At 43.5% G+C, this 27,846-nt stretch overlaps 1 protein-coding gene across 1 annotated transcript in view; it reads right to left on the minus strand.

The window, feature by feature from the left end:
- The window catches only part of lrpprc (leucine-rich pentatricopeptide repeat containing), a gene marked incomplete at its 5' end in the record, with an annotated part of 69,466 nt that overhangs the window by 21,038 nt on the left and 20,582 nt on the right, over positions 1-27,846 (minus strand). The window contains 13 exons of the mRNA XM_080450418.1: positions 853-1,051; positions 2,300-2,442; positions 3,649-3,739; positions 4,146-4,214; positions 9,184-9,290; positions 12,604-12,728; positions 19,196-19,403; positions 23,576-23,661; positions 25,230-25,372; positions 26,253-26,366; positions 26,473-26,532; positions 26,670-26,747; positions 27,082-27,188. Of these exons, the coding sequence (XP_080306544.1) occupies positions 853-1,051; positions 2,300-2,442; positions 3,649-3,739; positions 4,146-4,214; positions 9,184-9,290; positions 12,604-12,728; positions 19,196-19,403; positions 23,576-23,661; positions 25,230-25,372; positions 26,253-26,366; positions 26,473-26,532; positions 26,670-26,747; positions 27,082-27,188 (1,530 nt within the window). The remainder of the gene's footprint in view (positions 1-852; positions 1,052-2,299; positions 2,443-3,648; positions 3,740-4,145; positions 4,215-9,183; positions 9,291-12,603; positions 12,729-19,195; positions 19,404-23,575; positions 23,662-25,229; positions 25,373-26,252; positions 26,367-26,472; positions 26,533-26,669; positions 26,748-27,081; positions 27,189-27,846) is intronic.

Consider the following 27,846-nt stretch of genomic DNA (forward strand, 5'->3'; position numbering starts at 1 on the left):
TTCTTTGTATAAAATGACAAAATTAGATTGGAAAGACACTCAAAAAGAGCAATAATGATGAAATTAAACTAGGACCTATTTCCTACCTAATTCAGTTTAAAAGGTACAAGAATTCAGTGGAATTATGTAGTTGGATACGTTCCAAATATTTCTAAAATATATATTCAAATAAGAGCAGGGGAAAAAAGCTATTGTGTTAAGGTATTTGGCAAGTAAAATTACACCTAAGACAGTTCAAATATTTTCAATGCATTACAACTCTACCATCATAATGATTTCTTGACCCATTCATAATGACTCAATAATACTTTAAAGGCCAACGGATTAAGGGACTACTTTAAATACGAGTCCATATCTAAACAACAATATCAGTTTCTTATTTCACGTACTTATATGGAAAATAAATGACTTAAAATGAGAAGTTTTGGAAAGGTTATCCTACTAGTAGCAGAAAGGTACTAAACAGTGATGACATAACGAGTGGAGGAAGCTGCTAGATGTGCAGTATTCCAAGTAAAATATTGGCCTATAAATGAACATCGTAAATGTCTAGCATTCAAAACCAGATATATTTACTGTAAAGGTTGATGACAAGAGTATCCTTCTATATGTTTATAGGGAGTTTAGGTGAGGTTACCAGGGTGGATATTCTTCTACTCATAACATCACAAAACTACTCAACTAAATGTTGGGGTGAGGTTGATTTAACTGTTCAGACACACTTTCCCAACATTTATTGGTAGCAATAAATTGTTTATTTATCGTTTATGAAAAAGGCTAAATTATAACATAAGTGCAGTTTTTTCCACATTATTTTAATATTATCCAGCCTTTAATGATTCCCCTACTCACCTTTGGGCTTCTTCTTCTTACACAGGGTCACCATACGTGATGAGTAGTCTATTTCTCTGGCGGGGGCAGCCATTCTACTACTGGGGGCTTCCGTCACCTCCTGGACGTTCTCCTGGACCATCTCCTTGACGTTCTCCTGGACCTTCTCCTTGACCTTCTCCTTGACCTTCTCCTTGGTGGAGACGTCTTCATACCAAGTCTGTTGAACACACACACAAAACTCCGTCTATTATTGTTTTAATTTAAGATTTTACAAGTACACCACATTGTTGTGTGTGTGTGTGTGTGTGTGTGTGTGTGTGTGTGTGTGTGTGTGTGTGTGTGTGTGTGTGTGAGACACTACAATAACGCTGGAGCGGGCATGGCTCCCTGATGCTCGGTCACCCATGTAGCTACAAGGGGAGGGGGGTTAAGCTGTACTGGCTGGGGGCAAATTAGGACTGGCACCCCAGGGGCAGAGGAGTGCGTGTGTGTGTGTGTGTGTGTGTGTGTCGGAGTGGGGGTGACAACGCCATGGCCCCAGGAGTCACTGAGTTCATTGCCCCAGGCAACAGTCATCACTTCCTTTCCCATCATGCTTCAGGCTATGAGAACACACACAAACACTCTCGAAGCAACGATGGTGCAAAACCAATGCAGAGAAAGTAACAACTAGGGCTGCAACTATTGATTATACTCTTAGCAATTATTCTATAGATTTTTTGGATTAATTGATAGAAGCGCTTAAAAAAAAAAATTTAAATCAACTAATTTTTATAATCGTGACAACGTATAAATTAGGCTTAAGCACTTAAACCATATATTGATCGGGGTCCCCCAGGGCTCTCTACTGGGTCCACTAGTATTGCCCTCTACAACAAATTTCTTGGCTGAAAATAGGTGATGAAAGCTCACAACGCATTGCATTACAACACATTGTGAGCTTTTAGATCTACCATTTTGAATGTTTGCCCCAGAACAGGGATGCTAGAGGCAGCCATATGGTGGCATTTAACTACAGGACAAATTAGTCTGGCATTACAGATCCCTGTATAATTCCTCTCACCAGCCTGCCCATCTGACTGACTACACATTAGATCAGAGCAAGTGTTGCCAGATTTTGCGAGAGAAATAAGCAATCAGGTCTAAAAAAGAACAAGCCCAAAAAAAGTGACTATAGGCCACATGAGTACTTTAAACCTATATGGATCGCATATTTGAAATAGCCGATCTACAAGCTCACAATGCGCTGAGATGCAACTCGTTGAGCTTGTAGATCTGCCATTCCCTCCCCCCCAAATCACATTTTGAATATTTTTTTTAAATAACGCATAAGCTCCCGACCCACAGGTTGAGAACCACTGCAAGGTATTTTCTTTTTTACCTAAATGGGTAGCCTCCGACCACATGTTCTCTACCAGGCTACGTACATGTTTTAAAATGATCTATTTTTTCTTTTCTTTTTTACCTCAGGCTCCTCGAAGGGCACCTCCTGACCGTTGCTCTTCAGAATGTCAGCCAGTAGGCGCAGGGTCCTCTCCCTGGGAATCACATTTTCTTCCTGCATCTTGGTCCAAACCGCCTCTGCTTTACGGAAATCGTTTTTCACCTCTGACATTGACAGGAAAAACAGGAGCAGCAGTGAGGAAAAACAAAGTGTTCCCATCACTTGTAACTGTGCTGAACTCTTTTTGCATAATGTAAATACCTTTGACCACCCTGCTGCTGCATGCATGTTCTGTATACTGGTTAATAATTTGTGTTGTTTTATATTTAATGCTGTGTAAAGTCTGATTTATACTTGGGAGTCCCTTGATGAAAATAGACGATGTTTCAAGCTACAACACGTTGTGTGCTTGTAGAACCCGACCAAGAACTCGATCAACTCTGTTGTGCGACAAATCCAGTTCAACTTGTCTAAGGATACCAAGAAAGACCCCTTCATGTGTGGGATGGCAGCTGATGTGCACTGAGCCGGTGTGTGTAATGCATCAGTTACAAATCAAGCCTTGACCCAACAGCCTTGTGAGTGGCTTTTGAGCTCCGTACAACTACCACTGTATGTACTTGTGGTTGAACAGTCTCAATCTATTGCACATGTGGACCAGTGCACCACACACACACACACACAGGGACTCCAACCATGTGCTTCCTGCTGAGAGAGAGCAATCAGCACTCTAATCTGCTCAACTGTGTGAGACCCTTGGCTACGCTGTAATTTAGGAAACACGTTAACTAGTGTGTATTGACGGTGTGTGTGTGTGTGTGTGTGTGTGTGTGTGTGTGTGTGTGTGTGTGTGTGTGTGTGTGTGTGTGTGTGTGTGTGTGTGTGTGGGATGAGGAAAAAAATGGGCTGACAATCAGCTTCAACACTCCAATCATTGGGGTAACCCTCTTTACTGCAATCACACCATGTTTGCTGCACTGGCTGACTCCATTCACTCTCACTTACGTACTGCACACACACACTCACACAGAATTCTGTTGTCACATGGGATGCTTAGTTTCTTATAATTAAGTAGAGACTTGTACCGTGCCTTTTTTTCTTCTTCCTATTTTTGTTGTTCACACAAATCAAATATTTTATGGTCATGAATCATCTCATAGTTATTTGGTTTGGTTCCAGGCTTAAAACTCTTTATCTAAGGACTTTCTTAATCGTGTATGGAATAAATAAATGGGAAATTCAATTCAGGAGAGCAGAGCTGTTCAATAAGTAGCTGGTCGCTGTTTTGGTCTATTGGGAGAAGACCTGGCCCGTCCATCAGAGACTGATGGACAAACCAAAGACGGAAAGAAGGGAAGCTTGGTCCTTACTGCATAGACGGAGGATGTAGTGGTACATCTCGTCACGGTCACACTCAAACAGCTTGGCTGTCACGTCCACCATGTTCTCTAAGGGCTCCATCTGTACACAAACAATATGGGTTACAGTTGTATTCATTTCTTCTTCTTCTTTTTTTATAACTTTTTATTTCATTTTACAGGAGAAAAATAACTGGTACAGGCACAAACAAAAAAAAACACATCGATTGATATTCGAAACCAATACAAAATGTATGCCCGTTAGCTGTCACTGGCTAAGGCACAAATTCAACCTATCCAACACATAAACATGTATTGTTTTCTTATGGTTGCACTGGTAAATCTTTACCTCCACCTCTTTACCATCTTTACCTCGTTCCTTTAAATGCGAGTGTTAATTTAACTCTGAGAGAGCAGGAAAGTAACCAAATGTACCTGTTAAGGGTAAAATGGATAAATGAACACTTTGACTGTATACAGTACACATGTTTGTATACAGTATGTGTTACCTGGCTGTTGGAAATGCATTTCTCTGCATACCACTGCAGGCGCCCAGGCCTGGCCCTCAGCCCGGGAGTCTAAGAAAAGACAGAAAAATATATATCACTATAATCATGTATATATTGTACTACTGTTCTGAATGGCATTTGGCGGTGAAATGTCCATGTGTGTGTGGGTGTTAACCCATTAAAACCTGGAAAGCATCCGTGGCATTTTAAATGGCTATTCAAATAATGCATCAGGTATTATGCGTTATCTACTGTAGCATTGCATTGGTATTAGTCCAGTAAGACACCGCGCTGTGTTGTCAATAACTTAAGCTTTAACTTTCAGTTCAGTTTGGTGGACAGAATGGACGTATATTCAGATAAGTAAAAATATGTATGGACTAGGCATGTGCTTATGGGGCATATGCATGATAAAAGGCATGTGAATACTTGGGGTAGGTACTAGATGAATGGGAGTGGAGTGAAAGAGGCTTAAAATGGTCTATGGTTTATCAAATAGACACGCTATGATTAGGGCAGCTTAATGGTTGTTTTTTTGACACGAAGGTCCTTTGTTTAGACTGGGCTGGTTTAGTATGGAACAATATAAGGCTTATGTTCCCATTAACCCTTTTGCCTTTTATCCCATGGCTGGGATAAAAGGCAATTGTAATTATCCTTGTAATTATGCCATTTTAATATAAGACAATACATACAATGTTGTTGTACCCCATGACCTTTTTCTGGTAGGGGATTTAAATTGCCGGCATAGAACCGATCAAATCATAGCTATGGAGATGCAAAGCACTCATTGTGTCATTGACAAAAATGAAAAAAAAATCCATCACATAGTGGACATCATCTGCTTTCCCATCTAGAAATCAAATAGTATAAACTGTCGCAACTATATATGAGTTAAACCGGAGAAAATCTTTACACTTAAATATCGCAATTTCATTTTTCATGATAATGAATCGATTCTCAAACATGTATGAAATCAGATTACACACGGTTACAGAATGTGGCAGTTTTCAAATTCATAGTTTAACGTATTACACTTCCATCAAGATTCTTGCAAATATCCAACCCTAATGAAAAGTCCTGCTAAAGGAGTTTGTTTGCATGACCTTAATACTAGTAATACTACTGAATATTGTATTGGGAGACTTAAGGAATTATGTACAGTATGTGGTTAGATTGAGCGTGTAGTCAGACAAATAATATAGACATACTGTAGATTGATCCTCATGCTTGTGGAGCTAAGATTTAGCTTGATATGGGGGTAGTAGGTGGGGAGGGCAACTGGTAGGGATAGTGCCTATTAAAGTAGAGTAAGAATAAAGTGATTATTGTCAGGGAATGGCAGAGATTTCATCTGCCACCAGGGTATCCCCCCGTTTTGTTACAATCTGAATAAGATTAGAAATGAGAATCGCTATCCCTCCAGTAATCTGGCTCTGAGACGGAGAGAGAGAGAGAGAGAGATCGATCTCGCAGGAAGTTAATCTGAACTGCGGGATCATGGGCGCTCAATCCCTGACGGCCTCTTTGATGTGCTCATGTCACACCATGAGGCAGATGGCAACCATCAGCATTCATTTCCTCCATTGCTCTTTCGATATCCTCTCCTCTCTCACCCCTCTCTCTGCCTCGTTCATCCCGAAAACCTTCTCCTGCTCTCTCTGCCCGTCTTTCACTTTCACTTCCTCTCTCACACACACCTCCCTTATCCCGGGTCCCTCCATCTTTCCATCCACCCCAGCCTATGGCATTATGTTCTTACCCCGCCAGCCAAAGGGACAAAATTAAAATGTGTTGCTCTCTCTGGGTCTGTCTAATCTGCTTAGGGAATAAGGCCTGGTGTTTGGGCTCCGTCTTTTTCCCTCTGATTCCCCTACTTGGCAAAAAAATCTGCCAGGCTCAAAGAGGACCTGGAAAGTCTACACAGCTAAATCCTGAGTGATCATTTAAGTCTTAAGAGGGTAAAAATGAACCCTTCAGAGTTAAACTAATACTCAGGATGTTGCAGTGTAGTTGCCACACACACACACACACACACACACACACACACAGGCCTATAAGCCCCTCGAGGCAAATCTTCCCTATCAGAGCAGAAAAGAAAATCCATGGGACTAAGGCACACGCACACACGTGCACGCGTCCTGCACATGGGTGCACATGCATAAAACACAGCCGTACAGATAAACCACCAAACAGACACACAAACACTTCCAGAACAGAGAAATGGTGAGATGGACAACTAGGTCAGATTATAAAGAAAATACATACAGTACCATGTACATACAGTACACGGCACGCCATTCATTGTACTGCGTACTACGAGAGTACATGCTTAACATCTTCACATCTGTCATGTATCTTCACATCTGTCGCATAATAAAATAAATCAAAACCGATATTTAGAACCAGTAACCACTAACGTAATCTTGCGCATGTATGTTAATCGAATAATTGAGAAGCAGATTTTTGGGGGGAATAATTTGTTTTTAATTTCTTATACATCAACGAATCGGCACAAAGTAATTCTAATTGACTTTTTATAATTGACTTAAGTAGTACAGGAATTGCAAAAACAGCCGACCTACAAGGCATCGCATCACGAAGCGTTGTGAGCTCGTAGATCTGCTTTTTCACTATTATTTTTTACTATCATTCATGAATCTTAATCGAGGCAAAAGTTTGAAATAATGGTGATACTGAAGTTTCATCGCCCCAGCCCTATCTCACATACACTAACTGGTCAAATAGACTTAGGCATATTACAAAAGGACAAACCTTAACCTCTTCTTCCCACCTACACTTGGATTAGAGGCGATTGCCTCTCCATCTCAATTTCTAATGTTCTAATTCATCTAATCACCTTCCTGCTAAGTGGACATACACACACACCCTCTCTCTATAACACATAAAAGACTTAATGGCATACCACTCTTTGGCAATACTACCTAACCTTGACCATTACACCCACATACAGTACGTACACACACACACACACACAATAAGCCCAGACCACCTCACAATCCCCTATCTAACTATGGGCATTTAGTGCGAAATTGGCCACCTCTCTCAATTATTACATTTAATTACCTGCGATTAATCCACTGCCAATTATACCAAACATAGCCTAAAGTGAGACACCACTCTGTGGGAGCACTTGACACTGTCGGGGGGGGGAGGAGGTGTGAGTGAGACGGGTAGATGTATCAAATGTGGTTACACTGCCCTAAAGCTACTCCTCTAGCCTCTGTGCAAGTGTAGTTAATGACACAGGTCAGCAGTAGACCACAATTGCTCACTAACCTAGGTCAAGTTTACCTCCGTCTTTGTGGGTTAACCACTTGATCCCTATACTTTGTCGTACAATGAATAGTGAACATAGCAGATCTTTAACAAGCTTTTTTGAAAGATATTTGTTTTCATATATATTTAAGTGAAAAATAAAGTAACACTTTAGTGTATATCCAATACCGATATATAATAATTTAAAGTAACACTTTATTTTAGACCATTTCCCCCTTTTTTTTAGAATGTACAGTATCTATATACAGTAGGACTTTGTGAATGGTCTAGACACCCTTTTTTTTTATGTCTCGAAAGACTTAACCCTAATAAACCAGTACTTCTATAATATAAAGACAGAAGAGAAACCATGTAAAGGTGGACTGGCTTGAAGTCCCGATACCGAAATTACGATATATATTTGTATATTTCCTGTATATGTTTTTGTGCAAAAACAACCTGAGAAGAGGTTGTGCCTAAGCCTAAAGTAGATAAGTGTAGGAATGAGGAGCTACATTCTCCCAGTAGAAACTAATATAACACCCAGAATTTGAACCCGGGTCTCCCACATGGGACATCAAACATCTACTTCTCATCCAAAGGGAATTCACCCTTGACCAGGGGAGACATTGGGCTTATGATCTGGCAGGGCTTCTCCATTACACTAGCATGACACGAGAAGCTGCAAACAGCCATAGGTTTTCATAGAGGTTCCATGTGTGAGTTTTTCATATTTTATTGAATGAACTTATTCTATTGGTGTATAATAGCACCTCGTTCCGACAGTACACTTACCCATGCCCTATTTTCAGGAAGAAATTAGCTTGGTTCAAAAGTTAAGGGAAAATGTGAATGTGGCCTGAATGCTGAGTAGCCAGAAAACAAATTATCAAACATATTCATCTGTAGCCCAAAAAGGAAAACCTGATACCCACTCAAAATTTGATAGTTAGATAAACTACTGCAGTTTCATCATCTGATGAAACATTTTGTGTACAGTACTATAACATTTGTTGCTAATCCTTTCATGGTCAATTTTTTTTTGCTATTAAAATCTGTTGCGGCAACAGTCACATGCTTTTCCCCCCACTTGCGTTCACTTGAATTTTCCTTTAAACTAAGGTCCATCACACTCCCAGTGTGGATAAACTTTCACACTAACAACACAAATAGATGTGGGATATGGCTAAGCGTTTGTCTGTCCAGTCTCTAGTACATAATTCTATTGACATCAAGGACACTGGGTACATATTTTCAATCTATCCACAGGGCTATTGACGGCTCTAATCTCACACAGCATAGAGCTGGCACATAGCCTAGTCTCTCTGCTATAAGTGGGATAGCGGCCATACTATCTAGCATGAGTAGGATGAACAGCTCTGATAGCAACATGTCAATATTTAAGAGGGTTTTGTCAATCCTCAAGAGGTTTAAATCCTTCTTTTAATAGTACCCTAGGACATGAGAGAGAAAGATAGAGAAAGAGTGAAAGAGAGGGAGTTGTATTTTTGATCAATGTTTTTCAGACAATCAAATGGCCTTGTTTCCCCGTCGTTGATGACCAGCTCATCCCACCACCCGTTTATCCGTCAATCTCTCATCCTTTCATCCATCCATGGCCTGGCTGACCCCCACCACACACACACACACCGCTGCCTTGGCTGTCCCCATCACCATCACTCTCTGTCTCTCACACAAACATTTGTACTATTAATTCCCCTATCCCTTAATATTTGTGTGTGTGTGTGTGTGTGTTTACCTCTATGATCTTGCGGGCCTCGCGGTACCGGCCTGTCTGCATGAAGGCAAAGAAGAGGTCATACAGCATGGTCATCTCTCCTCGCTCCTCACTCACAAAGTCCATGGCTAAACAGAGACAGAGACAGAGAGAAAGAGAGAGGTCCTAAGAAATAAACAGGTAATAATACATGGATGAGACACACACACACACACAAACACATTCTATTCTTTTCCCATTGATTGTCATAGTCTGCAAAATTTCAGAGACCTCAAAGCAGGCTTAGGGCTGCTTAGCGCCACACACACAAAAATGTGTGGGTGTGCACACACACGCACACGCACACACACTCGAAAGTCTAAGCCCTCCAGGAAACTTGCTAAAGCACTCTGCTCAGCAGTTTGGCTGTACAATGCTATCTCAGTCAAACAGCCTCAAAACAGGTGAGAAGCTGTGAGACACACGCGTACGTGTGCGTGCACAGACGAGGTCAAAGCAAACATCCGATACAAATAGAATCGCCTTCACTCTCCCTCTTATTGTTAGTCCAAGCTGAGAACAAGGTTGTGTTTTTAGCCCTGAAGGCTTCACGTATGGTTAGCAATGGCTGGCAGGTAACCTCCATCACATCATTAAGACCAGCTTTGGCTGAAGGTGGCGTCTGTCTGTGTGTGCGTGTATAGCAGAAGTGACTGTCAACCCCATTAAGGAGTATCTGGCTATGTCTTTACAGGTGTGCAAGCCCCTTCCTTCTATTATAAAAAGGTAAGAACATGACAGGCTGACCTTATAGTGCATACTGATGTAGCTGCAGCCTTATAGTGCATAATTATGTAGCTGCAGGTAATACAATTTATAATGGGTGTGTTAGATTTAGGTGAGCCAATGTGCAAGTATTGTTGTCGACTACTGTCAATACTTTCACATTGGCACACTAAATCTAACACACATCAAGGGTTGGATTGGGGGTAAGTCCCTGCGACATACTAGCGTCCAGGGGGGGGGGTACTTGTACATAAAAGTTGCCTCACGCTACAGAGAGTCTTGACCTATGGGCCACTTGGCTCAGCAAGGCTACTTACTTACTTATTTACTGGTAAAAAAAAAAAAAGGTAAACAGTTCTCAACTTTGCCCTCAACATGTTCTGTTGAAGTGTCCAGTAAGTGACAAGGGATTGACCGTAATAATTAACTAACAAAACATGCTGTAAAATCCTCTGTATAAAAAAAAAGAACTCAGTAGTACAAAGTACACATTTCAAATGGACCCGGAAGGGTTTATTTGGTTACATTTGTACATTCTCTGTTACAAATGGGTAAATTAACAATGAGATTTCACTGTGTGGGTATGATTAAAACTGAGACAAATGTAATGGTAGTTTGTAGTCTGCATTCTATCAGGAACCCAACAGGCATGGTGTTTGTATGGCCGAATATGAGAAGCGTGGGTGAATGTGTTAGTCCATGAGCCAGAGCCCCAAAATTGAGCAAAAAATATCGAAAGAGTGGGCAAAACCAAACCTATATTAAATTGTTCATAGGGTCAATACGAGTAAATAAATATATGATAACCTCTCCACAGGAGCAGCTTTTTCATGGTTATCACACATTTTGTTATTTTCCCCATACGTACATGACAGGTGAAAAAATGACAAAATTTAAAAAAGAGTTATCATAATGAAACTTCCTGAGTTGATTACTTACATGAAGACAATGATTTATCGTATTACAAGTTTTCTGAAATTGTATATTTAAATATGCAAATTAGGCATTTAGTCCATGAGCCAGAGCCCCAAAATTGAGCAGATATTGAATATTCCCTCGTTAAAAACCTTTGAATCCAACATCTTAACAAAATGAAATAAGTATGTTGACTCTGGCTTTGTCCAATGTTGATTCTGGAAAGTTATGCAAATTTTGGCATATTTTCCTATGCCTAATTTGCATATTTAAATATACAATTTCAGAAAACTTGTAATACGATAAATCATTGTCTTCATGTAAGTAATCAACTCAGGAAGTTTCATTATGATAACTCTTTTTTAAATTTTGTCATTTTTTCACCTGTCATGTACGTATGGGGAAAATAACAAAATGTGTGATAACCATGAAAAAGCTGCTCCTGTGGAAAGGTTATCATATATTTATTTACTCGTATTGACCCTATGAACAATTTAATATAGGTTTGGTTTTGCCCACTCTTTCGATAATTTTTGCTCAATTTTGGGGCTCTGGCTCATGGACTATGTGGGTGAATAAGCGTGCACAACAACAACACATGCTCAAGTACTATTCAAAACTTATGGTGCACGTCACCACTCTCTCATTTCAGAAGAGGGGTTAATTAAATAGAATAATTCATTTCAGTGCATGAGCCAATAGTTTACCAGCTTGGACTGCTTCATAAATACTAATGTCCTGTTTTATGTGGCCGACACTGCGGCGGAGGGGGGCAGTGAGAGGAAGATAAGAGAAATGGAGGACGGGGAGGAGAAGGGGAGGAGGTGGAGAGGTGCTCAGCGGTGAGGTTTCGACCTCCCACACACTCCAGAGCCACTCGCCCTCTGAGGCACGTCAAACTTAACCCTTCCACCGCTGGGGCCGTCGCCGTGATAGGAGCCGTTCAAAACGCGATCGTCTGTCGTGCTTCAGCGTGCGACCTCTCGGCCCGTACCTCTCACACTCTCTGCCTCTCTTATGCGCTCTTCACGGCAAAAGTCTTGGTGTTAATTTATCCATTTGCAACTCTGAAGAGTGTACAAATGTAACCTAATAGATGCGTACGGGTCCACAGAGCAGCATGGCCTCTAGGGGCCACTAATAGGGCGTATTTCTTTATTGTAATAGTAGGAAATCTGAGAGAGAGACAGGCTAGAGGAGACAGAAAGCTGAGGTTAAATTGATTACAAAATGGTTGAATCAAGGGCCCGGCATTGGCCTTTGAAATTGAGTCTATATAGGAAGTGACAGTTCATATGAATGGCCTGTAGTTTCGCTGTTTTACCCCTGCTGGTGTCAGAAAGATTTTTTCTCAATGCAAGCGGATGGGTTTTTTAGACTTGATTTTCTTACCTTAATAAACATTTTCATAAATACTATATGCTTCCAGTCGCTAGTTTAAAGTCTTCTTTCAATCATCATGATATGCGTTTTGGTAAATTATGGTCCCATTTATTTTAAAATTGACGATAAAGTAGGGTATGCTCTAGGAGGGGCGGGATGATTTGATTGACAAACTACACTCATTCCCCGCCCCCGCTCTTGATGACAAGCTACCCAACCAATAGCATTCATTTCCGGTTGCATTAGCTATGACACGTATGACGCGATATAGAAAGATGGCGGATTTGAAATTCCTGAACTACGGTCTGTAGAAACCAATGGCGTCGCTTTGTTCATTCTTTTTTATTGTCTATGGGTTGAATAGATAGACAGCCTTACTTTTCTGCAGCAGATCAGTGTCTCCTTTTTCCACCATGGCTACGATGATGTCATGGATACGAGGCATCTGCTTGTACATCTTGTGGATCTCCATGGCTGCTTCTAGAGCGCCGGACATGTCGTTACTGCAGACAAACACACACGGACAGAAAGAGAGAGAGGGAGGGAGTGAGTTGGGCGTCAGTCAGATATGTCCAATTATCACTGCATGGCAGTGGTTCTCAACCAGTGGTCCGGGGACCACCAGTGGTCCTTGAGGGAGTTCCAGGTGGTCCGCAGCTAAATGATGGAGTCGGTAACCAAATGGACCCTTATAGATCTTTAACTCTTGAGAGCGTAAAATGAAAATTAAGAGTTAAATCATTGTTAAACATCTGCAATACATCTGCAATACTAAAACTCATTCAGTGCCATACTTATTTCTGGTTAAAAAAAAGTGCTTAGGAGCCGAGAGCCGAGAGCCTTTTTCAGTAAGAAGTTAAACAAGAAGTGAATGGAGCAGCAAATCTTCAAATCATGATATCTTGGGTTCTGAACATTTTAAATATAAAAAAAAAGTTTTAATTTTTTAATTTTTTATGACGTCGGTGACGTCATTGGCGCCCTGGGCTTATGAAAAACGTGACGTCGGCGACGTCACTGGCACTGAATGAGTTAATTAAAGAATTGTTATTTTGATCAACGTGGGCCTGTCATCTCTCCTGTGGTACCACATCAATACAGCATGGAATTGTGGACAAAATCTCATCCAACGACAATAAAATATTCTAAGTCTTGTGTCTGAGAGGCTAAAATCTCATCAAATGGTGGTCCGTGGCTCAAATGCCGAATTGATAATGGACCTTGATGTGAAAAGGGTTGAGAACCACTACTGTAATGGGGATTGTGAGGGCAGTGAACAGACGACGGCATGTCACGGATGGTTGACCTTGAGACTTCCTATCTAAGCACTCTGACCTCTCAACAATACAGGACTTTCACATCACGACGACAGCACTACTGTGGCAGATCTGACCTCTGACCTCAATATTCCCCACACACACACACCTGTCCGCCAGGGGCTAATGGGGGGGGGGGGGGGTGGCTTTTATAGTTGGAGAAAGATAATAGACAAAATGTCTCGTCTGATCTCTACCCTCTGTCGCCTCGCCCTCTTGACCTCCACTCTTCCTCTATCCTCCTCTAGTTCATTATTTTCCCGTTTCAGAAGCTCGGCCCCCTTTGCTCTCCTCCTGCAATCCTCTCTTCTTTTTTTGCCTCTGCTCATCCCCTCTCTCTTTGGCTCTCTTTAACTCTTCACCCTCTTTTCCGTGTGTGGTGTGATGTGATGTCACCCCCACCCCCACCCCCCAATTCCCTGCAATGACCTCAGCCCCCCCAACTAAACTATTAAGCAGGAATATGGCAACATAATTAGAGCCCCCCTCAACTCGTCCTCAAATCTCACTCCATCCCATCAAATCTCACTCCATCCCATCTCTCATTCTCTCTCCATGCCCCGTGGATGAACAAACAAAGAGCAGGCGGGGAGGATGAGAGCAATAAAGACATGGAGTGTGTGTGTGTGAGAGAAAAAAAAAAAGAGGGGTGCGGAGAGAGAAAAAAAGTTGGGATGGAGAGAGAGACCACTTGAAATCCCCCCCCCCCCCCCCCTCTATTGTGACGGCGCTGCCATCAATCTGCTGATTGGGTGATTACCATGTCAATCACACAGAGGTCAAAGCAGAGTGGGCACTGGTAGGGGGGAAGCAGACCAACAAAGAGATGGAGAGAGAGAGGAGAGAGAGAGAGAAAGAGAATGAGAGTCACATTCACTCAGATATAATATCTTGCGTTTTCTCTCCTCATCAATTAACCCATTCAATCCGGGAACGCATCTGTGTCATTTTAGATTTCTTTGCCAGTTCAAATACCCAATAGCAGATATACAAGCTCATACTTGTAGATCTGCACAGATTTGCACAAATATATTTGTGCAAATCTTTGAATATATATATTTTTTTAAGCGAACATTTGTAACTCAAATATTTGCTTCTGGGGGTCCCCTGGAACAAAACATTTTGAGATGGGGGGTCCACGGCCAAATACATATCTAAAAATGTTTTCTAAATCCTAACAGTATGTTGCTATATCAGTGGTGCTCCAACTTTTCCATGGTCAAGGACCACCCAAAATGATATGCATTTGGCCCGCGGACCTCAAAATATGTTGTTCCAGGGACCCCCAGGGGCACAGATCTTAAATTTTTTTTTTGTATATCTGCTATTTTTGAATAGCCAAATAAATCTTAAAATGACACAGATGCGTTCCCGGTCTTAATGGATTAAGACTGCTGGACGAGAGCAATACGCCTGCTGCCCTTGTCCCATAAAAACCAACACTTCCAAAGGGGAGTGGGAGGGTGACCTTGGCTTGGCCGGAACGCGGGAGGAGGAGAGGAGAAGTACAGTGGGAGGGAAGAGGGAAAGAGAGATGGACGGATGAAGTGATTGGGGGTGGAAGGTAAAGGGCCTCCCGCTAATTGAAATGAAGAGGGACAACATTATTCAGCGGCGGCAGTCGAGAGGCTGTTCAACTGCTCAACACTCTGATTGAACGACAAGAGATCAGAGAGAGAGAGAGAGAGAGAGAGAGAGAGAGAGAGAGAGAGAAAAAGAGAGGAATGATAAAGGAAGAGAGAATCAGAGGGAGAGACGGAGAGAAATGGCTATGCATTTTTGTTCCAAGGAAAGAAAATAGCCATGCATTCGGTTCCAAAAATGTAATGTGGACGAGAGGAATCGTGCATGGGATTTCAGTATTTCATTTGGCTAAATTGCACAAGCGCCTCAAGTGTTGTGTGAAACTGATTCCCACAAACACACACACACACACACACTACTGTGACTGAGACGCCTGGCAGTGCTAGACGAGTGTTAACACTTGCTTATGTTCTGTCCATCGCGTTTCAACCGTCTCTTCTCCTCTGTCCATGCACTTCAACTACACCTCCTTCCAATCCCTCCTTCCTAATGAGACATCTTTTTAAGAACTCCCCCGTCACTTCTGGCGAAAAAGAAGGTTCTAGCGGTGCAATTACCTCCCCCCCACCCAAAAAAAGCTAGACGAGGATGTTGAAGGATGGATAATTTCCCCTAGGTACAATTTAACTGTCACTTTGCGTTGCCATTTACTGCAGCATGCGTGCCTGTTAATGTCCCCAACTTTGCATGTCAGCCACTTTCCAGCCAATTAAGCCCTGAAAAAAGAAAGCTATAACGAGCGCCTTTGCATGGCACGAAAAAAAAACCCTGAAGGATTAGACAAGGAAGCTCATTTTGCCTCTCTCCCGATCTTTTGTTCCAAATACGTCGGCAGACCTGTTATCAAGCCACTGTCCTCACGCGACGGGTGGGAGACTGTGGCGCGCGTATGTGTCTAAACGCAAGTGCCTGTGTGATCATGACACCACTAGCCTGCTGTTTCAGGTTGAAAGAATGACAGCATCAAATCAACGTGTGTACATGAACACACATATACATACGGACAAAGCCCTCTGCTGTGCCTGTAGGAGTATGTGTACACAACAAGTGCACAACTGGATCTCTCGCTCAATTCCTCACTCATTTTAACCGTGCAACTACCAGTGTTCTCGCCAACTCACTCCTCTTGCCTGCTTTTATGTTGTCTGCCGTGTCGTACACCAAAAATAGCCAATCTAGAAGCTCACAATGCGCCGCAGCACGATGTGTTGTGAGCTTGTAGATCGCTGAGCTGCAATTTCTTTTGCAGGTCTGCTATTTCATTAAGTATAAATCAGGATAACCCCTCGGCCATGGTTCCCTCTTCTCTTGCACTCTGTGCCCCCTGACTTTCCTCTCTTTTCTATCTCTCCATCCTTCCGCCTACCCGTTCAATTGATCTCCTCTGTAAGCGGTCAAACAAACAGATTCTTTTGTTCGAGTCTCCTCCCTCTCGTCTTGGGCCCTGAATAATCTCACTGCAAAGAATGGGATGAAAGTGTGAGTGAATCGAGTATTCTCATCTGTCTGGGACACTTGTATTGTTGAGACGTATTGTACATCTCCTCCACAACGCTCTCATCATCATCTGCCAGCTTTCCCCTTTGTCAGAGTCATTAGTGTCTGGTGTCGCTAATCACTCCTATAGAGATAACGGCGCAGCGAACTGGCTAGCTGTGAGGCTAGCATAGCGATGTTAGGCCGCACTATGCCGAACGGAAGGGTTCGGAGGATAAGCGGGGAGGGAGGCAGCACGCATGACGGGCTGTCAGGAGCTAATCTGCCAGAGAAGTGTTCATTAAGTCATTAGCACTGACATGGCGATGAGACAGCCGCCACCGGGAGTGACACGCGCCTTTGTCCTCTTCCCTTCCTTTGCTTCCCTCCAGTCTTCCCGATCCTCCTTCCCCACTCCCCGCCCGTCCGTCAGCCAAGCTGTGTTGGAGGACAGACTGAATGAACGGGTGGTGAAAGAGAAGACAGAAGGTGAGGCGACTAAACCTTGGTCTGGGACAGTGGTCGTGGCCCAACTTATTTGAGGATAGGGCAACAATATTGAATAACAATAATATTATTAGCTATTATTAATTTGTTTTAATATTAGTTTCCATAATAATTTAGCGACTTAAGCCCCTTCTTATGCTTTGTTGTACAACTGTGTCGTGAGAAAATAGTCAATCTACAAGCTCCTTAATTTCCCCTCGGGGATGGATAAAGTAGCTACCTACCTAATTTAGTCATTTTGACATGCCCAAAATAGGGCCCCCAGGTTTAAAGTGGCTATTAACAGACATGCTCAATCTAATTGGTGTGCCAAAGTGTGCATAGCAGTTTGCAGGACAGGTAGATGCAATATGTATTACAACAGAGCAATAAATTAACTCTGCTCATGAAATTATTGAGACTATAAAATATAACTTTTTGCACAAATTGTACAGCAATCTATACCAAGGTGCACTGAAACTGTGGTGGTGGCCCAACACCTCACTGAGAAGGTTTATGTTGGCTTTTCCCTAATTTGTCACCAGTCTATAAGATGTGTGTAAGTGCGTGTGTGCGTGTGTGTGAGTGTCTGTGTGTGACTGTGAGTGTGAGTGAGTGTGAGTGTGAGTGTGTGTGTGTGGCTGCTGTTGATAACCCAGGAGTAAATTAGCCTGCTAATCTCACCAAGGCAGCGATTAGCGAGTGAACCTGCTAGCTCTGTTTGTGCCAGAGACCTGACTGCTGCAAAACAAACAGCAGCAGGGGTGCTCTGGTGTGTGTGTGTGTGTGTGTGTACAAGCAAGCTTCACGTGCAAAGGTGTGGACTTGGCTTCCCTCTCCCACAACATGTACAGGGGAGGGAAAACAGTGTGTGTGTGTGTGTGTGTGTGTGTGTGTGTGTGTGTGTGTGTGTGTGTGTGTGTGTGTGTGTGTGTGTATGTGGGGGTGTGTGTGAGACATGTGTCTGTGTAGGGGCTGTAACAACACACCACACGGCTGTGGCAAATCCAGCAATTAGTGCTCTGTGCATAATTAACATGCTAATGAGTTGATCTACTTAAAGCCGTTCTGACAAATAGAACAAACACACACACACAGCTGAGCAGACGAGGAGGGGCGGGGCAGTTCCAGTGATCTAGGGGCCGATGCTCTGGAGTTCATTTGCATATTGGCGTTTTAGCAAGGCAGCATCGATGGCCATTTCTGACCGTGCAAGTGCAAACACACACGATGCATGGTGTACTTGTATGGGCAGAAAGGGGTGGGGGGGGTGCAGCTGGCAGATCCTCCAACAAATAAACAAAGGCTGGCTGGAACGCAACCATCTGACACACACAGACACACACACACACACACACCAAACACAAGGGGCAATTTCCACATCCGCTCCCTGTCTGAATTACTGACCCAGAATCCAACCCCAGCAATGATCATGGGGGAGATGAGTGAATCACACCGACACATACACACACGCGCGCACAGCTGGCAAATGAAGAGGCATTTTGAAAATGAAATGTATTTTTGTTTGGGGAACTTTTTACAACTTTATAGAGCACAACACAATGGATAGCTTAAAGTGTGTATATGATTTAACGTCTTTGTGTGTGCATGTGTCCTTTATGTTATGCGTAACACATTTAACGCATGCGATCAATAAAAAAATGGATCACACATTTCTGAGCGCAATTAATTGCCTCCGTCTCTTTCAGGCTCTCTAAGCACCTGCTGATCCTTTTGGGCTTTCTTACTTCCCATAGTTTTGTAAACTAATGGAGTAAAGGCAGGCCGGGGAAATGCTGTCTGGATGGGGAAGAAAAGGGGGATTGTTTAATGAACACATTCAATTAAATCCTTCCTGGCAGCTCTTCGGACTAAACAGACGTTACCTGCAATCTTTGTGATAGCGACTTTAAATATCACTTATTTTGTTTAACTCCATATAATGTATTTCCCCCCCATGTAACTTACCCCTAACCCACAAGAAATTGATATGAAGCCAACAGCGATCAATCGCAGAAATGTCAAGATGAATCGAGCATCGGTTGTTTGACAATTGCAGCGTGTATGGGAGGTGTTATATACGTGTGTGAAATCAAATGTGTGCGTACTTCTGCAGGTAAGCGGAGATGAGCGGTGAGCAGAGGTTGGCGCTGGGCCTGGTCAGTCCCAGTGTGAACACTGTGTCCTGGAGACGTCGGATGGCCTGGATGTCACCCTTGAGCCCCAAACTGTTGAGCAAGTGGAAGAGTGTGATGATGTGGTTCTCTTTCAACATCACGTCCTTCTCTTTCATCTCCTTCAGCATGTCCACTGCCTCTGTGATGGAGAAAGAAGAGAAAGGGAAGGAGAGTGGGGGGGGGCAGATGGAGAGAGAGACAATTTTAAAAACACAGAGAGACAGAGATGATGGGAACTGTAACTGCAACGTTGATGACGAGATCTTTGTCTGGGGAATAACGTGATAGCGACAAGGAGGGACGGAAGTGAGAGAGGCAGAAAAAACTAAACGAAAAGAGAGTCTTGTTGAACAGAGAAAAATCCCATTCAGGAGAGTAAGAACGGACGACAGACAGTGGATGAGAGAGACAGGGAAAGGGGAGAGACGGAGAGAGGCATGCAGGTCTGGCTGGGAGAGAACAGGGTGTGTGAATATGATAAAAGACCCCTTTAGCTAATTCCATGTGGGGAAAACAAACCCATATTAAAACAGCATTTTGTGCACAGCGGGGATGCAAATCCAGCCCCGTATAATGCCAACTTGCCACTAATTGCTACTTGCAGCTTTCTAAACGAGACTACAATTACCGGACCCCTACAATGGAGGCTGGCTTTTTGCTATGGCCGTGCTGAAAGAGCTCGGGGGGATTAAATTATAGGTGTGCGGTGAGGAGCGCCCGCCATGGCCCCCGTGAGACCCCGGCAAGCGGGCTGGGGGGTGGATTGGATCGGTCGAGCCTGGCCGGTAATGGAGGTTTTTTGCTGAGCCCCCATGCCCATCTGGCCAATGGTAGGATAAACGCTGAACACTGTGTGTGTGTGTGTGTGTGTGTGTGTGTGTGTGTGTGTGTGTGTGTGTGTGTGTGTGTGTGTGTGTGTGTGTGTGTGTGTGTGTGTGTGTGTGTGTGTGTGTGTGTGTGTGTGTGTGTGTGTGTGTGTGTGTGTGTGTGTGTGCGTGCGTGCGTGCGTGCGTGCGTGCGTGCGTGCGTGCGTGCGTGCGTGCGTGCGTGCGTGCGTGCGTGCGTGCGTGCGTGCGTGCGTGCGTGCGTGCGTGCGTGCGTGCGCGTGACTGAATGCAGCTGCCGCGTATCAAGCCCAGGTTATTAAGATGTGTTTACTCTCCGTTTCGATGGCAGCTAATGGGCTGACAGCGATATCGCCGCTCTCCACCACAGATACTAATCAACAACAGAAAGGCTGAAGAGAGATGCAGAGAACACAGACGGATATCCAGTGGTGGACAATAACGAAATACATTTACTTGCATACTGTTCTTAAAGGTTTCATGACATTCAGTTTTACAACACATTAAAAGTCCTTCAAACGTGTATAAAAAGTTTTAACAAAAAATTCCACTCTAGTGAGCCATTGCAGGTGTTTTTATCTCACATTTCTAAAGCCTTTTCAACTGCAATGAAAACAGAAATCTTTGCCTGCGGGTGTCGCTGTTGAGGGATTTTGCCTGTCAATCATCACCTCTGCTCCGCCCCCTCCCCAAAGGAAAGGATAGGGGAGGGGAGGGGCAAGGAGGAGAGTGGGCGGGATTAATGGCCTGTGACTTCACTATCCAAGGGCCAATCTCAGATTACTTTTCAGCCTAATTATTCAGAAAACCCCAGACCACAGAAAATCCACTGAATGTTCAAAGTTCAGTTTTTTGGGGTGTAATTGAGGTCATAAAACCCCCCAAAAAACATAAAAAATAAAAAAAAGTGAAAATGAATGTCATAGAACCTTTAAGTACCGAGTAGTTCTATTTTTGGATACTTATAACTCACTCCACTAGACAAATATTGTACTCCACTACATTTACAGTATATGAAGGGGAAAAGTACATTATGAATTAACCACTTAAGCCCCATTTCAAACATAGTGAAAATAGTAGACCTACAACTCACAACGTGTCACGGTCACAGTTTAGTAATACTACAGTCGTTGAGCCTCAGAGTTACTCTCGAATGGACCACAACACACAAGGACTGGGAGGCAAGGCCACCGGTGAGTGCTTTGGCATTCATGTCTTTCTCTCTCTTTCTGTCGGCGGGTTAACCCGACGGGGGCTAAAGGCCGTCACAGAATTAATGAGGCAGGCGAGGAGAGGTGGGCAGATGACGTGATGGATGGAGACAGGGAGAGATTTGAGGGGGGAGTTGGTGAAAGGGGCAGAATTGCAAAGAAACAAAAAGAGGGTTGGCAGCTTCCTCACCTTGACAAAGACTACCTCCTTCCTGTATTTAAAAAAGTTTTTGTATGTCAATAAATTGATTTTACTTGAAGGTCACACACCGAAAGCTTGCAGTAAACTCTGTGTGCTTCTGCCGTTCTCTCTCTTTTACACAGTGTTTCTTCAGCTCCAGCAGCTCATCTTACGTTTTTTAGTCAACGGATGAGTGGTGAACTTACTTTCTAATTACTCTGGAGGTTAAAGGTCAGGGTGAAAACAATCTAAAATGGCATCAGGCACATGGCCTGAAAGTAGCCTTGATGGACTGGCGTTATGAGTAAAGAGGGATCTCTCGCTGACTAAGATTCTCCAACTACATCTCACTCTCTTTATCCACCCATCCACACCTCCCTCCAGTATCAGACTGGGACCACTGGCTTGGAGTTGATCTGGCCAAATGGAGCTACAATACCATCCGTCAAAGCCACCTCCCCCCCCCCCCTTGTTTGGACTCTCTCCGTCTCGCAGTTTAGCCAGTATGCATGTCCATCAGCTCATCCAACCATCGCAGTCAGCCAACAGAGCCAGACAAGACACACATGCACAAACGCATGCATGCAAGCACGCACACATGCGGATGGGCAAGCAGGCCACATAAACAAACATCACACAGCCCATTGGTTCATCTAATGTTCCACAGATTGACTGCTAGCCAAGCTACCCCCCACCACCACCACACAAGTTTTTTTTACCAAAGGGGATGGTCGGATAACAGAGGGAGAGGACGATAGACGATAAAGAGCATTTGGAGTAGAAGCATGCAAAATGATGTGGATGTCAACCCTGAAATTGAACTTAAGTGGGCAACCTGCTCAGCTGCAATAACTGGAAGCCCCGTCCTCCCCCTAAAAAAGTTAAATCAGACCCATCTGCAATTAAATAAAATATCAGGAGAGGAAACTTGGACTAACGTAGAAAAGGATAAAGTTGCCTGGAGACTGGAGAGGTTGATAAAGAAGGGAAAGTAAGAGAGTGAGAGGTGGGAGGGGATGTGAGGGGGGGGAAAAACAAAGCAAGAAAAAAAAAGCCATTCGAGAGAGAAATAAAGAAAGAGGGAGAGCGAGAGGGATGCCAAGAGGCATGGTCTTCAAGCAAGCCTGGAGTAGCGATGGTGGTGGAAGCCGAGGCGGACTAACGTCTGGGCGGGGGCAGGCTAACGTCAGGGTTAGCCATGTGTGCTAATGTGGATGACAAGTCCCCCCCATATCCACACTCTGGCTAATGGCCAATGCACCACCGTCGCCTATACACACACAGCCCAACACACACAGCCCAACACACACACACATATACTAACCACCATCTCCGCCAAATGCCATTTGCTTGAATTCACATGCAAATTGTGTGTGTGCGCGTGTGTATAATGTTCAAGCACTTTGGCGGACATGATCTGCCATTAGCATCGGGGCGGATTTCAGTAATTCTGGAAAAATACACACAGTCCTGTAATTTTCTCCTCTCTCATTTCTCACTGACGCGGATGAGTGTATCGTGCGGGGGAGGTTTAGGGTGGACGACAAAGAGTGACACGCTTCCAGAAGAGAGGGGAGAGAGAGAGAGATGGTGAGAGGAGAGGAAGGGTGAGGTAAGGAGAGGAGCGACGAGGGAAACATTTAGCGTGTCATTGTGTGCACAAAGCCAAGCGGCAGCATTGATAGTAATTTGGTCTTCAATGGGCTGAAGGAAACCCACCGTGGCATTCTTATAATTGCCTGCTAATGTGGATGGATGGAGAACAAGACAGAGAAAGAGAGAGTTTGTTTGAGTGAGTGAGTGAGTGAGTGGCGTACTTATGCGAGTATGGTACATTGTAAATGGTCTATTTATAAAGCGCACAACTTTGAGGCCTTTAAGTTAAAACTTGTGGCCAGACCTACAGTCAGAGCAAAAACATGGAAGGTACATAATAAAATCCTCAGTGTTCATTTAACTCTGAAGGTTTACAAATGTATTGTTAACAATGGGGGATTTTTCTGTGTAGTGGTCTAACTAGCCTAGGAACCAATAAACTAATCCAGGGTATACAGTCAGATAGGTGTTCACTTACCATCCATTCTGTCATTCTTAGTCAGAAGCTGGACCAAGGCAAGGTATTTATTGGCATCCAGCGCCACCGAAGAATCCTTCCGACTCCTGAAAAGAAATATGGAGAGGAAAAGAGAGGGGGGAAAAAAGTATAATATTTTTTTAATATTCGGTTTTTATCCTAAAAACTATTATTCGAATATTCGATTATTCTGACCCATCCCTAATGCCAATTAGTTCCATCCCACAGACATTTGTGTTGTAACTTGTCACTGCTGTTGAGGACCTAGAGCCTTCGTCCTACTCCTCCCGCCCAACACTCCCCACTGACACCGACATCCTGCAGGGATACATTATCACCCTCCCTGTCCGGTTTCCTTTTTTTTTGCCAGTCAACAGAGTGGACTGGACCCTGCATTAATGTCTCCCCTAATATTACTCATGTTAATCTTTAATGGCTTGCTACCACCCACAACACCACTCTGTGTGTGCGCGTCTGTGCGTATATGCATGTAAATATGATTTTACGTGCATGTGTGAGTACAATACAGTACAGTATGTGTATGGGATGCCAAACTGAATAAGCTGGTGAGGAAGACTAGTTCAATAGTTGGAGTTGAACTGGTGAGTCTGGAGGTGGTTGCGGAGGAGGAGGATGAGGAGGAAGCTGGGTGCTACAGTGTCTTGGTAAAGCTCTCTCGTCCCCTCTATGAGGAGCTAGCGAGGACGAGGTCATACCAGAAAGTGACTTGGACAGTCGTTTGTGACAGCAGACACACGGACTATTAGGATGTACTTTACTGAACTTTGACAGATGCCTGATAACAATAACTGTCGAGAGACTGTACTTATATACACACAGACTGTTTGTGTACATACAGTACATTCATCTAAATAGTGTAGGACTGTCGACAGACTGTATATAGTATATATGTATACAGTAGATACGTAAATATATTAATTCTCATTCACTGTTAAAGTGTTGATAGATTGTACAGATACAGTTTGTTTATTCATATATTCAGTGTTGGCAGACTGTTATATAGACATGCATATCATTGCATCATTCGCGCTGAGGAAGGCCGTTGGCCGAAACGTCCGTGTGTGATCTGCTGCTGGGGCTACAAAATAAGAAAGATCCTAAAAAGGACCAAATGAGTGCTGCTGATCTTTTCGAAGACATGCATTTCCACCGTATATTAATTGTCGAGACTCTAAAAATATTTACTCGCATTCATTGGTGATAGGTGTATAGCGATAACTGTACAGTATATTCATTCACATAAGTCTTTGAGACGCATCATATTGCATTTGTGACTACATCGAATACAGCGATATCTACTCACATGACATTGATTCCCTTCCCCCCTAATAGCGCTTACTAGGGTGTGACGTCACTGTAGTTAAAAGATTTCACTGTACATGGAAAGACTGGACATTATGTTCAGTCATTCAGTCTCATTCAGAGATACAGCTCAGTATCTTATTTTATGTTTATTTTAATGTTTATTCCACAATTCTCGTTGCTGCCATTACACTTTAATTACTCTCCGGGGATCAATAAAGGTTTCTCTTATCTAATCATATCTTATCGAAATGGGTTTTGTCTGTGCGCATTCATGTAGGTGTGTGTGTGTGTGTGTGTGTGTGTGTGTGTGGGCGGGGGGGGTGCTCACAGCTCTGTCTTTAGGTTCATGGCCTCTTCCAAATTGTCGTGGCGACAGCAAAGGTTGATGAGGGCGGCGTATCCACCAGCATAACCGCCAGCACCAATCTCGTCGTAATATTGCCGTTTCAGCTCCAGGGCACGTTCTAGTTTCTGATTGGATGAAACCACAAGTACAGCAAGTCAAATTCTGACTGGACCCAACACAAAGATGTCAGGTTCTGTAAAGAGTCCTGACATTGTTGACAAAGAGATATTAAAGGGCCATACCGGTGTGTCTGAGATGTTTATCTCAATGACAATGACTTACAGTAAACTTTACATAACCGACCATTTTCAAAAACATACCATAGTTTGTATTTAGCTTTCAGGGAAGCCATTGGATTCCATTTCAGTATGGTATGAAAATCAACTTGCAAAGACTTGAAACTTGCTTGAGATAGGTAATCCAACACAGTAAGACAGCTTAATTCTTTGTCAATGTTGCATCATATATACACATATATACATTTGATGACCGGCGGCGACTCAAGGAATCTCCATTAAGTCTCCTTCCGGAGACACCGCCGGTCATCAAATTATTGGATCAGGAATGCAACAAAAACTAAAGAATGTCCATGAATTCAAGGCTTCATGGGGTGTGTAATTGATAGAAAATAATGTTTTGGGTGAACCATCCCTTTAACCCCCGCAATGATTTAGCCAACACTGACTCAAATATTCAGTGCAAGTCAAGTAAAGTTTTAATGACTATGGAAAAAGTGTAAACAAATGCCATATTTAAAGGCCAGTCCACACCAATGCAAATCCTTGCAACATGTAACTAATTGCAACTACTTGAAAACATTATCCCCAATGGCAGTTGCAAGGAGTTGCATTGGTGCGGTCTGGTCTTTAAAGATAAAGTAATTAATGAAGAATGGTCTATCTACAGTACACAGTATCTTTGTGTGTATATACAGTATGTGGTACGATACATGGCCAAAGCTGGGAATAGACATTTGCTGAATGGTCGTTCAAAGAAAGAACTTACATCCTCAGCGCAGAGAAACAGTATGAGTTGTTTGAGAACAGCTCCTAGAGGTTTGTCCTGCTCTTTCAGGTCTGCCAGGTTCTTCTCCAGCATCGACAGCTTGCCCTCAACACCCTGAACAAAACACAGACATGTGTCATCCAAGAACACACTGAGACGGATGCATGCACATGTGTATATACTGTACAAAAAATAAACAAAAAAACATAGCAAGACTCACAGTGACTCTGGGAAAGGAACGAGCTCCTGCGTCGTTAGGGTCCACCAGAATAAGCACATCCTGAAGTACAAACACATGATGCTTAAGAATATTTGATGAAATCAAAACAGGCCTGGTATCAAACCGCTACATGTAATCACTAGGACTGTGTATAAAGTACTTCATGCAATAGGGTGTGTGACTTGTGCGTTGAGTACCTTCACGAGCTCTGAGGAATGGGCCGAGGCCAGGATGTTCCTGATGCCTCTGTAGACGTTGTATGGGATGACAATGTTCTGGAGAGAAGAGAGTAGATGAGTGTGCGTGTCTGTGTCTGTGTCTGTGTCTGTGTGTGTGTGTGTGTGTGTGTGTGTGTGTGTGTGTGTGTGCGCCATACCGAAGCGGGACAGTTATGAAATGAACTAGACACACTGTATGAGTGTATATGTCTGCAAATCCATCTCATAGTCTATGTGCCTCACCTGTGCCCATGACAGAGAATGAGAGGGTGTATCCATGTTTGCTTGTCAACCTATTGACTACATTTGTGCCTATGTGAGTGGGTGTGTGCGAAGTTCCATCCATCAATGTGTAGATTTTGCTATTTTTTGTGTGTGTGTGTGTACATACGTGTGCCTTCAGCTTGTGGAAGTATTGCCTGAGTTTCTCTTCCTGCTCCTGTAAAACCGCCTCCCCCATGGAATCGATCAGGTAGTAGAGAAAGTAGGCTACAGCCTCTGGAGACACAAACACACAGAGCAATTGTCTCGGGAATGCGTTTCTTTTGTTGCTGCGTCAGTCACCAAATCCATTTATGCATTTACACAATTTGTATTTTCTGAAACCTCTGCAGTATGAGTGACTGTGTGTGTGTGTGTGTGTGTGTGTGTGTGTGTGTGTGTGTGTGTGGGTGTGTGTGTGTGTGCATTCTGCTGACAAAAGCTTCTTTTGCAATGCGAGTGGATATATGCCACGGCTGGCAGTGACAGCCACGCACACACACCAACACAGCCCACACAGGCTAACGGGATGTGACACATATAACCACCTCATCGCTCCCACCAGCGCACACACCAGTAGCGGCATGGCTGGCCATGGAAGTGCGCGCACACGCTCTGCGACTCGTACACTGATACAGAGCGACACAGACACTCCCACATACACACACTTTAGCTGTTCAGTGCTGCCTCAGCAGACAGGCTCTATATCCTCTGACAGAGAGAGCAGGTCTCACACTCAGGAACGCACACAAACACACAGATCTAACAGACACACACACACACACAGGGCTAAAACAAGGCAGACACGCAAGCTTCATGACGGCAAAAGAGGTGGTCAGCAGTCTACCGCTACTGACACTTTGTGTGTGTGTGTGTGTGTGTGTTAGGGGTGTGC

The sequence above is a fragment of the Gymnoscopelus braueri genome (assembly GCF_963280865.1).
Source record: "Gymnoscopelus braueri genome assembly, chromosome: 14".
Taxonomy (NCBI): Eukaryota; Metazoa; Chordata; class Actinopteri; order Myctophiformes; family Myctophidae; genus Gymnoscopelus; species Gymnoscopelus braueri.